The sequence below is a fragment of the Macrobrachium nipponense genome, chromosome 44 (assembly GCF_015104395.2).
Source record: "Macrobrachium nipponense isolate FS-2020 chromosome 44, ASM1510439v2, whole genome shotgun sequence".
Lineage (NCBI taxonomy): Eukaryota > Metazoa > Arthropoda > Malacostraca > Decapoda > Palaemonidae > Macrobrachium > Macrobrachium nipponense.
Window position 1 is genome coordinate 47,836,942 of NC_087221.1, and position 12,139 is coordinate 47,849,080.

The 12,139-nt window shown below is 41.3% G+C and overlaps 1 protein-coding gene across 2 annotated transcripts in view; it reads left to right on the forward strand.

Annotated features, from left to right (window-relative positions):
* Positions 1 to 12,139, forward strand: part of LOC135204311 (protein GDAP2 homolog) — a 128,025-nt gene that overhangs the window by 19,774 nt on the left and 96,112 nt on the right. For both annotated transcript variants that reach the window (XM_064234478.1, XM_064234477.1), the window contains exons 5-6: positions 3,381 to 3,490; positions 11,117 to 11,271. In XM_064234478.1, coding sequence (XP_064090548.1) covers positions 3,381 to 3,490; positions 11,117 to 11,271 — 265 coding nt within the window. The remainder of the gene's footprint in view (positions 1 to 3,380; positions 3,491 to 11,116; positions 11,272 to 12,139) is intronic.

Genomic DNA, 12,139 nt, shown 5'->3' on the forward strand with positions numbered 1-12,139 from the left:
TAATAATTTAGATTCTGCAGGCAAGATTACATTGGAGAAGTAGTGATGTGTCAGTTCACAGATTTGGCAAATTAGAATAGCGTGTGTCATTTATTACACAGATAATGGAATGATTTTATTGAAAATTTTACAGTTAGGGACGCATTTATGGTTGCTGATAGTGTAAATTATTGTTATTTAAGTATAAAAAGTTGCCACGTTTTTTATGAGACAGATATATGGGTATTTAATGTAAAGTATTATTCAGATTACAGTGTGTAGTTCATGTACCAAGGAACATCCATTTTATTTATGTGTGCATGAGCTTTGTGTCTGTCTGAAGTTACTAGTCTCTTTTAATGGAGACTTTACAAAGAACATACTATGTCATTTATTTTGGTCACATTGTTGATATTTCCATATGAAGACAACTACTTACTAGCCTCCAAATTAATAAAATAGATCAATAATGAATGATACCTGAAATAGTGAATATGTTTTTTGTCAGAGGAGAAATGAAAAAGATGTTAGAAATAGGTGTTGTGTGGACTGGGACCTAATCCTCACAATTCCCTAAGAAATGATGCGACATCTTTAGTAGACTGCTTTGATTAAGGGGGTTCTTTTTCAGTTGGGATTCACAGTATGTTCGATATCTTATGTATTTGTGTACATGGGCTTTATAAGTTTTGTGGTGTGTTAGCAATTAACAAAGTGTTGGGTACTTCATTACATATATGAACTTCAGTAGTCATCCAGTAACTGTATACTAGTACAGTATACTATTAAGTTTGAGTTGAGTCTGTTGGTGTAGATGCAGTCAAGTTAGAAGATACCTAATGTTTTCTTCAATTTACAGAGAAAGTAGTTGTGGTCAGAAGATTTTAAGGCTACTTGTATCCCAACCAGCAGCTCTTCATGTTGGCACTTTTTTTTTCCCACATTGTAAGCTTGATTTTACAACTATTTGCATTAGCAGGACATGTATTGAAGTTTGATTACTTCATTGGATGTTGCTGAAGTATTAAATGCAAAATGAATGTGTCATATGATTATGAAGTTCTTGTTATCTTGCAGGGGGAGAAGGATATCATTAATGTCTGTTTACTTATAGGTGCCTCGTGAGAAACTAGTTTTTGCTAGATTCGTGTGTTTAGTTCATAGTGTGTACTAATAACAGCTTGTTTTACAGTTTATGTTATCTTTATAAGTTTGGTAAAATTTATTTTTTCACAGCATACAAAACAGTTTGAGATGAAACCTTTTAAGGGGAGATGGTTTGATGATATCATTTGATTAGGGGCCTTGGTATTTGGTGTAGAAAATGATTATGAGTTAATCTTTTTTTTTTAAATGCTAGGGAAGTTTCATTATGGAAATTAAAAGAGCTTATGCATTACTGCAGTTTTGGAAGGAGTTGCTCTTGATGCCTAAACATATTTTAGACTAAGAGAAGTTCCACTGCAAGCACTGAATAGCAGCTGTTCTTTGAGGGCGACGTGAAGAAAACCCACTGATGGTGGGTATCTGGTAAATGTGAGTCTTAAATCAGTGATGATTTTTTTTTGTGCATTGTACAGAGTTTATGATCTGTCTTTGAATGTGGAAGAAGGCATTGTTGATCAATGAAGCTTAAGATATTTACTCTGTATGCATTGACATGGCACCTTTCAAAGAACTTTGAAAATGATTATGCATGTTCTCTGAGAAATTTTATCTGCATAGGAATCTCTCCCTTCTATTGATAATGCTTGCCTAAGTGATTTCCTGATGGTGAAAAGACAAGCATAGCATGAGAGTCAGAACTTTTTTATACTTATCTTTTTCTACAGAACTACTTTTAGATGGCTTGGATACTTCTCTTTTTTGACCAGATAGATTCAGAATGTCGTTTTGTTGAAAAACTTGGTTTTTACATATGGCATGAATTGTTTTGACTGCATTCATTGAGTTTTGATGTAGAACAGGATGTAAGATTGTGCCTTTATCATTAATGGGGAAAGAGGGTTCACTGAGTGGCTGTCTCGAGTTACTTCCTGCCCCCGGGGAACAGTGAGACCCATTCGGTGAAGCACATCCTAATGATTCAGAAAATTTTGGATTTAATCTAGGTTTTTTGTTTTGTTTATTCACTTTTACAAAACAATTTACAGCTTTTTATATCTAATTTTTCCCAAGATTACACATGGGATGTTTCATTGACTGGGTGTTAGACTGTAGGGGCTGGTAAGATACTGGATCTATACTCTGAATGCCGTGCCCCATTAATAGATAAATGAAGGCTCCTGATTTTTTGGGGTAAAACCCATATCCCATATTTTAAATGTGTCAACTGTCAACACTCATGAATGAGGGCTTTTTCCTGCCAAAAAGCAGTAGAAAAAGAAACTCTTATTCAGTGATTTCCTGCTGGTTGAATTGGTGACTACCTTAAAGAAACGAGTGTCATATCTTTTTGAGGAGTATTATTCTTTGACCGAACAGTTTAAGAATGTTTTTTAGTAATTTTATCATTTGTTTCATTGATAACTGCCTGAGAGGAATATGTTGTTTCATATCTTTTCACTAATAACTATACGTAGTATATACTGTATCATATTTCTCTCTATATCAGACAGATTATATGAACCACGTAAAATTGATTTTAAGAATTTGACTGGATTTTAATTCTTTCAGTTGCTCTGCTTTGTTCATATGTTACGAATTTCTTGAACTTTGTGTATAGGCACGATAGTATTTAGTGCGGTCAACCCAATGTGTTTGTGTGGCCTAGTGCTACAGTTGTTGCTTGCGTTAGTATGATCCTGTGAAGCCCCTTTTTGTGATCAAATTGCTATAGTTTTTTATTATTATTATTATTATTATTATTATTATTATTATTATTATTATTATTATTATTATTATTATTATTATTATTATTATTCAGAAAATGAACCCTATTCATATGGAACAATCCCACAGGGGCCATTGATTGAAATTCTGGCATCCAAAGAATATGGTGTTCATTTGAAAGAAGTAATAGAAGGTAATAGGAAATACAGACAAAAGAAATCAGTTATTTGAAGAGAACAAATAAGATGGTATAACTAACTAAATAAATAGATAAAAATGTAAGAAAACTAATATGGAAATACAAAGAGAATTGCTTGAATGGTTATGTTCTGTTTTTTGGCAAGGAAGAAATCCAAAGCATTATGAGTGTTGTACATCCCTTAATTCTATAAAAATTCTTTGTTTTTATAACTCTTAAATTCATTTTACATTTTACAAATAATTTTTAAAAAATAATTTAGAAATATCGATTCTTTGTATATATGTCTTTAGGTGTCAGCTATCTTTTGGCAGTGTTCTTGTATATGTAATGTGAGACCCACAGATTCATGGGCACCATTTCCAAACAGGCGAACTTTGGAGTGTGCTGTGGACAAGAAAGTGAAGACCCTTGCGTTTTGTGTCATAAATTCGGTGAAGCGAGGCTATCCTCCAGATCAAGGTGCACACATTGCATTACGTAAGTTATAGAAAGAATTTCTTGTTGTATGTTTTCCCTTGCTTTCTGAATGGAAAGATCTATAATAATGCATGCAGATATTGTGGGAGTTTTTTTTTTTTTTTAATAAGTCAGGTGTTCTGTCTGATTCTGTTAAAGAGTTTAGCAGTTTCTGTTGAAACAGTTTTCATTGAATAGAATATTTTTATACCTGCAACTTACCCGGCAGATATATACTTAGCTATAGACTCCATCGTCCCGACAGAATTCAAAACTCGTGGCACACGCTACAGGTAGGTCAGGTGATCTACCATTCCCGCCGCTGGGTGGCGGTATCCGGAACCATTCCCGTTTTCTAAGCCAGATTTTCTCTGTCGCTGAGGCCAGCAACAACTGTTGTTTGGTCTCTCCTGATTGGAATTCTGCTCGTTTGCCGAGAATTGGTTGGACTGATTTGGTGAAGTACTCTTTTTTTTCTCTGGCTTGGTATACGCTTATTGTAGACTGTGTTAGGACTTGGATTTGGTTTTTTCTATTAATATGGCTGAAGTTAAGGTAACACCTAAGTTTAGGGTGTGTGCAAGGGACGAATGCAGAACTAGGTTGTTTAAAGCAGAGGTAGATCCCCATACACCTTGTATTAAATGTAGAGGTTCTGAGTGTGCATTTGATAGAACTTGTGCTGAATGTGAGGGACTTACAGAACAAGGATGGAAGGAATTAGCTTCTTATATTAAGAAAAGAGAGATGGATAGAGCTAGAAAAACTTCAGCAAAAGCTCGAGTAGATTCCCTGTTCATTTGGAACCTGAATTAAAACTAACAAGCTAGATGATGTTTCTCCCATAACCTCAGCCCCTTCTCCCTGCGTTGAATCTAAGGATTCACTTTCAGAAACGGAAAGAATGAGATCCTCGATCAGGGAGCTTCAGGATCAGCTTAAAGCTATGGAAACGCAAGGTAAGAGTGTCAGTGAGTACAGTGACCCCAGTGCAGTGGAGGGGGCGCCTGATCGGCTCCGCATTGCTCCTAGGCCTAGACCTCTTCCAAACTCCCAGGACCAGGGGAGGAGGAATGTCAAAAGCTGCAGGGAGGATGTGGAGCATCCCCAATGATCAGGCATCCCTTCGGCAGATCCTGAAGTAACGACCCAGGCTGCCTTGGATAGCCGTTTTTAGAAAAAGGCATCCTGGAAGAGTGCTTTTCCGCGTCGGACTCCTCCTCGTCTAGGCGTGGATGGAGCTCTGCTTCGAAGTCTCGTCCGTTGAAGAGATCGTGGGTTGCACCGAAAGGAGACGCTTTTGATTCTAGCCCTGAGCGCTTTCCAGAGAATTTTCCTTCGAGTAGTAAGAAGGAAGTGCTAGCTAAGACCGTCTCCTCAAGTCGCCTCCTACCCTTCAAAGACCCGACTAAGCTCTTCCTGCTTAATCTACAGGAACAAATATCCTCCCTGGTAGGCGCTCTACATACGGATTCGTCTCGAAGGAAAGACTCCTCCCTTCCAGTGAAGAGATCGAAGTTTTCTTCTCCTGGTAGAAGGGAAGTTTCTCACTCTAGCAGGCGTTCGTCACCTGAGAGACTCTCTCGATCTCCCTTTAGGCGATCCTCACCTCTGTATAGAAGGAAAGTTCCCAGCAGTAGCCGCTCTCAGAGCAAACGCTCAGCGACGTTTTTACGGAGAGGTCAGGAGTCGGACTCCTCTACTGAGGACCAGGTCAGGCGTCAAGAGCCTAAGAAACAGGATGTTTTCAAACGCCAGGAGTTGACAGAGCCTAGTAGGCGCCAAGAATCTAGTAGGCGTATAGAGCTTACCAGACGCCAGGAGTCTAGTGAGAGGCGTCAAGAGCTTACCAGGAGTCAGGACAGGCACCAGGAGTCAAGCAGGCGCCAGGAGTCAAGCAGGCTTCAGGAGTCAAGCAGGCGTCAGGAGTCAAGCAGGCGCCAGGAGTCAAGCAGACGCCAGGAGTCAAGCAGGCGTCAGGAGTCAAGAGGAATCCAGGAGTCAAGCAGGCGCCAGGAACCTTGTAGGAGCTTAGGTCGGAGTAAGACCCCTTCTCACTTTATGAGCTCTTCTGAGAGTAGGAGCCCTTCACCTGGTAGGAAACAGGTTACTGAGAGGAGATCTCCTGCCTTTACGAGCTCCCTTGCGCCTTGCAGTAGCAAGAATAGGTCGCACGGACGACGATCTTCTTCTTTTGAGAGAAGTCCCTCTACTTCTAAGAACCGCTCTCCTTCGAAGGGATCTCCTACAGCCGGAGACTTAGAAAAAGTCTCGGATGAGGAATTCCCGGTTGATTTAGTAGTCTCTGACTATAAGAGATTGTCTTTGCTGTTGTTGAAGGAGTTCAGGGATAAGCTTCAACCAGCGGATCCACCCTCTCCAGGGTCTTTGTTGTCAAGCACAAAGTCTCCAAAAACATCCTCATTCGTGAAAATGCGTCCTACCCTTAGCATGAAAAAAGCCTTCAAAGCCTTTGGAGAGTGGCTTAAAACTAAAAGAGAAGCAGGCAAGACTGTTTTTTTCATGCCCTATCCTTTCAAAAGCTAAACGGGGTAAACCTGGAAGATGGTACGTGACCCAGGAGCCTATGGTGGGCTTAGGACTACCTTCATCCGCAGATGCAGATTACGCTTCCTTAGTCGATTCTTCAAGGAGGCTCGCATCTACCTTCTCAGCAAAACAGCGACGTTGGGGGATGTTGTGAAACTAGATCATCTCCTAAAGGGCCTCTTCAGGACACTAGAAGTGTTTAATTTTATGGACTGGTCTCTGGGAGCCCTTGCGAAGAGAGCCCAAGATCCCGAATTTGTCAGTATGGAGGAGCTCTCGAGTGTATTATCTTGTTTAGACAGAGCGGTGATGGACGGTTCGGTGGAAGTGGCTGCCCTTTTTGGATCGGGAGTATTAAAAAAGAGATCAGTGTACGGTTCTTTCCTGTCCAAGTCAGTCTCTCCTCTGCAGAGGTTGGCCTTGCTATATTCTCCACTTTCTAGCCACCTCTTCCCACAGGACACGGTGAGGGATATAGCGAAATCCTTAGCTGGTAAGGCTACGCAGGATCTACTGACACAATCAGCAAAGAGGTTCAAGCCCGCTGTTCCCTTTCAAAGAAGGAGAAAGCACCTCTTCAGCAGCCCTTTTCGAGGAGCCTCTTCCTCCTCAAGAACCCCTTTTAGAGGTAGGAGACCGGACCACCAGAGGTAAAGGAACCCTTCCAGGAGACCTGCCGGGAAGGCCAAAATGAAGAAGAAGTCCTCCAGATAGCTGTAGGCGCCAGACTTTTGAACTTTGCCAGAGTCTGGGCGCAGAGAGGGGCAGACAGCTGGACCCTCTCTATCCTCGAGAAAGGATTCCTCATCCCCTTCAGGGAATATCCTCCCTTAACAAGAACTCCAAGGGAGTTAACGGCGAGATACAAAGATCCTGTCAAGAGTCAAGCTCTCCTGCAAGCAGTGGATCTTATGCTGCAGAAGAGGGCAATAGAACCGGTTCAAGATCTCCATTCACCAGGTTTCTACAACCGTCTATTCCTGGTACCCAAAGCCTCGGGCGGGTGGAGGCTGGTTTTGAGACGTAAGTGCGCTGAAACTTCTTTGGTGATCAAGAAGAAGTTCTCGATGGAGACTTCTTCCTCTGATGCTTTCTCGCTCTTCGTCCAGGGGACTGGATGGTATCCTGGACCTTCAAGATGCATATTTCCATGTGCCAATCATCCGGCATCAAGGAAATACCTCAGATTCATGTCACAGGGAAGAGTCTTCCAATTTCGAGCGCTTTGCTTCGGACTGTCGACGGCCCCTCAAGTCTTCACGGGTGTCCTAAGGAATGTGGCGCATTGGCTACATTTGAAAGGAATCAGGATCTCGATGTATTTGGATGACTGGCTAATACGAGCAAAGTCGAAGGATCAGTGTCTGGAGGACCTTTCGGTAACACTAAAGATGACACAGTCACTGGGACTCCTAGTCAACCTCGAGAAGTCCCAGCTGAATCCCCAGCAGAACATAGTTTATCTGGGGATTCAGATGGATTCTCGGGGTTTTCTAGTGTCTCCATCAACAGAGAGAATAGAACGCTGCCTTTCAAAGGTGTCAGTTTTTCTAGGGAAAGAACATTGCTCCGCGAGGGAATGGATGAGTTTGCTGGGAACCATATCCTCGTTGGAGCAGTTCGTTTCCTTAGGGAGACTGCACCTAAGACCCCTTCAGTATTATCTGAAGGAGAACTGGGATCAGAGTTCCCAGGACCTCGAAGAATCGTTCAGAATCACGGACAAGATCAAGCAAGATCTTCGGTGGTGGCTAGACCCAAAGAAACTCGGTCAAGGAGTATCCTTACACATAAAGAGCCCTCAAGGAGTATCCTTACACATAAAGAGCCCTCAAGGAGTATCCTTACACATAAAGAGCCCTCAAGGAGTATCCTTACACATAAAGAGCCCTCAAGGAGTATCCGTACACATAAAGAGCCCTCAAGGAGTATCCTTACACATAAAGAGCCCTCAAGGAGTATCCTTACACATAAAGAGCCCTCAAGGAGTATCCTTACACATAAAGAGCCCTCTCCGAGCGTTGTTTGCAGACGCGTCAAGATTTAGTGAGGAGCTTATCGTTGGGTTAAGGAAAAAAGTGGTCAGGCACCTGGGAAGGAGCACAGGTGGTTTTTTTCTGGCACATAAACAAAAAGAAATAGTTGAAAGCCATTCACTTAGCTCTCTTACACTTTCAAAAAAGCAGATCTCAGGATCGATCATTCAGGTCAATTCGACAACACGACAGCCCTAGCGTATATCAGAAAGCAAGGGGGAACCCATTCATTCTCCCTTTACGAGACAGTGAGGGAGTTGTTGCTTTGGGCTCAGGAGAAGGAGATCTCTCTGCTAATGAGATTTATAAAGGGAGAGAGAAATGTTCGAGCGGATCTGCTAAGCAGAAAAAACCAAGTCCTCCCCACCGAATGGACCCTCAACCCTCAAGTGTGCGAGCAGTTATGGGGGTTATGGGGAAGGCCGAACATAGACTTGTGCGCAACCAACTGGAACAAAAGGTTGGAGAATTATTGCTCCCCGATCGCAGATCCAAGAGCGATAGCAATAGACGGCCTCCTCATGGATTGGAAGGGACTAGACGGGTACGCTTTTCCCCCCTTCAAACTAGTAGGGGAAGTAATAAGGAAGTTTGCCTCCTCAGAAGGAGTGAAACTGACGTTGATCGCCCCCTTTTGGCCAGCCCTAGATTGGGGTACAGAGTTGCTGGAGTGGATGGTGGATCTTCCCAGATCGCTCCCACTAAGGAGCGATCTTCTCAAACAGCTCCACTTCGACAGGTATCACAAAAACCTCCCCGCTCTAAGTCTGACTGCCTTCAGACTATCGAAGGACTTGTTAGAGCGAGGGGGTTTTCTCGAGAAGCTTCAAAAGCAATCGCAAGAGCCGGGAGACCTTCCTTGTTACGAGTGTACCAGTCGAAGTGGGAGGTGTTTAGAAGATGGTGCAAGTCGCATGAGGTATCCTCTTCCAGTACCTCTATAACTGACATTGCAAATTTTCTTCTTTACCTTAGAAGAAAGTGTGGCCTAGCTGTCTCTACGATCAAGGGGTATAGAAGTATGCTGGCCTCGGTTTTCAGGCATAGGGGCCGGCCTGGATGTGTCGGACAATAAGGACCGACATGATCTTATTAGGTCTTTCGAGACCTCAAAAAGTCAAAACACAAAGAATCCCAGTTGGAATTTGGATATAGTCCTTCATTATCTTATGTCTGAAAAATTCGTACCTGCCAATAAGTCTTCCTTTAGAGGTTTGACAAGGAAGTCTCTGTTCCTGTTCGCCCAGCTACGGCAAAAAGGGTAAGTGAACTTCAAGCGTTAGAAGACAGAGTGGGTTTTAAGAAGGAGGCTGCAATTTGCTCTTTTAAGCCTCTCTTCTTAGCCAAGAACGAGAACCCATCAAAACCATGGCCTAGAAGCTTCGAAGTGAAAGGGCTTTCTTCTCTTACGGAGGAAGAACAGGAGAAGACCTTATGTCCTGTAAGAGCACTTAAATTTTATTTACAAAGAAAGTCTCTTTTGGGAGGTACGCAAGAAAGTCTTTGGTGTTCGGTCAAGGATCCGACAAGACCTATTTCAAAAAACGCCCTTACGTTTTTCATTAAAGACATTATTAAGGAAGCGCATCTTAAATGTGGAGAAGAACAGTTTAGGCTCCTCAGAGTGAAAGCACACGAAGTGAGGGCCATAGCAACCTCAATGGCCTTTCATAAAACGTGGTCCCTTCAAGCCCTAATAGAGTCCACGTATTGGAAGTGTAACTCGGTGTTCGCTTCTCACTATCTAAGAGATGTGAGAGTTACTTATGAGAAGTGCTTTTCACTGGGAGCATATGTTTCCGCGGATTTAGTGCTGGGAGGAGGAGCTGAGGTTAATCCTAATTAGGTTAGTTAATGTAATTTTAGCATTATGGTGTTTGGTTTTTATGGTTGATTGGAAGAGGGTATAGGAATAACCCCTTTCAATTCCTAGATTTAACATGGTTAGGAGGGTCAGGTGGTCGGGATTAACTTGTGGTCTCCTCGTTGTGCATTATGTAAAACTAAAGCTCTGTGAGTAAGAGGGCTAGCCCCCATTGATAAGATACAGGTCAGGCTCTGCCATGTAAGCGGGTAAGCCCCCATTGGCACGATCCATGCAGGCTCTGTCGCGTAAGCGGGCTAGCCCCCATTGACATGATCCAGAAGGGCTTTTCGGTTATAGGTCTTTACCTCGCTGAAGCTCTTGAGGCATGCAGACTAAATGACAGTAATCATGAAGTCTTCTGCCCAGACAGGTAAGAACCAAGGATTGATATCCTACAACAATTGTTGTTTCCCATTATTATTTTTAATTTTTTGTGTGTATTTAGCTGTCTCTTACCCTCCACCAAGGGTGCCAATCAGCTAAGTATATATCTGCCGGGTAAGTTGCATGTATAAAAATGATATTGTTAAGATACAATGAAGTTTTATACATACTTACCTGGCAGATATATACGATTAAGGGCCCACCCAGCCTCCCCTCAGGAGACAGGTGGAAGAGAAAATCTGGCTTAGAAAACGGGAATGGTTCCGGATACCGCCACCCAGCGGCGGGAATGGTAGATCACCTGACCTACCTGTAGCGTGTGCCGCGAGTTTTGAATTCTGTCGGGACGACGGAGTCTATAGCTAAGTATATATCTGCCAGGTAAGTATGTATAAAACTTCATTGTATCTTAACAATATCATGTTTAATAATAAAAATGTATTTGGTATTGTAGAAAGTTGAGGATAATAAAATCAAATGGAAATTTTGAAGAGAAATCTTCAGTAGTATCATACATGCTTCCAGTTTAGTTTGCTGGTCTTTATTCCATTTTATATGAATTCAAATGACACATGTCTCCTGAGGCTAAATGGGTTAAGGATAGGTGTAGCAGGTAGCATGTTAACATTTTTATACTGTGTGGAATGGGAAAACTTAATTTGAGTACTTTCTGTGTAGCAGGTGCTAGGAAATAAAACTTGGTATTCTGTTGAACTGAAGTCAATAGATCAGTAAAGCTTGCCTTAATTATCATTTAATTTTTAGTGCTACTGATGATAGCATTAAAATTATTTTTTTCTTTTGTTACAGGAACAGTTAGACGATTCTTGGAACTCCATAGTGCAACACTAGAGAGAATAGTATTTGTTGTAAATGGTATTGATGTTAGTATATATGAGATCTTGTTTCCACTCTACTTTCCTAGAACACCCGAAGAAGAGAACTGCAGTTGTTATCTATTACCTGTAAGTATTTTTGTTGTTTACATTTTACTCTGGTCATTTAATGTAAATTTTAAATAAATGTTCATGCCTGGGAATATGGAAAGAAATTGTGCATGTGTCTGAGTGACATTTTGGGATGGGTTTTGTTGCTGCCGTAAGGATACACCTCCTTTGTATATCTGATTACCCTCATCCTCATTTCAAGGATTATCCATGGGAATTGTAATCATAACAGTGCTATTATAACAGTGATTATTCCTTGACAAGAGGTAGTTATTCAGTATTGTAATTCAGTCAAGGAATCATTTAGTAGCGATAGTTTTTTGTATTAGATTTATATGATGTTTTTGTGCAGTGTTGGAGCATTATGAAAATAAAAGTACTAGCCTTATTTCATCAGGGCATTGCAAGCTAGTTTAAGGGTTATTTGTTGTAATCAGTTGAAGTGATGATGTAAATTGTAAATTCTGTAGATTGTTGTATATTGTTCTAGGATTTGATTACTTCAGAATAAATGAATAATTGTCAAGTTCAAGTTGTAGAAATAACATGAACAGAGGCCTCTAATAATACATAGTAGTAATATTAGCCAGTGGAGTGCATCCTTTTCCACATACAATATAATATTTTGCAAACTATTCTTTTATATATAGTATAGTATATATTAGCTGAAGCCATAGGGAAAGTTTAAAAAAAAGACAGTGCATAGTACTTTCGTGTATTTAACATGTCTTCGGGGCACAAAGTAATACAAAACGTAAAAACTAGTGAGCAAGAAAGCTCTCACAAAAGCAAAGTGAAGAAGAAAAAACGTAAAAAAATATATGTACAATAAGGCCATTACAAACAGAAACAACATTTGTCCAGATTACCCAACCACTCATCACCC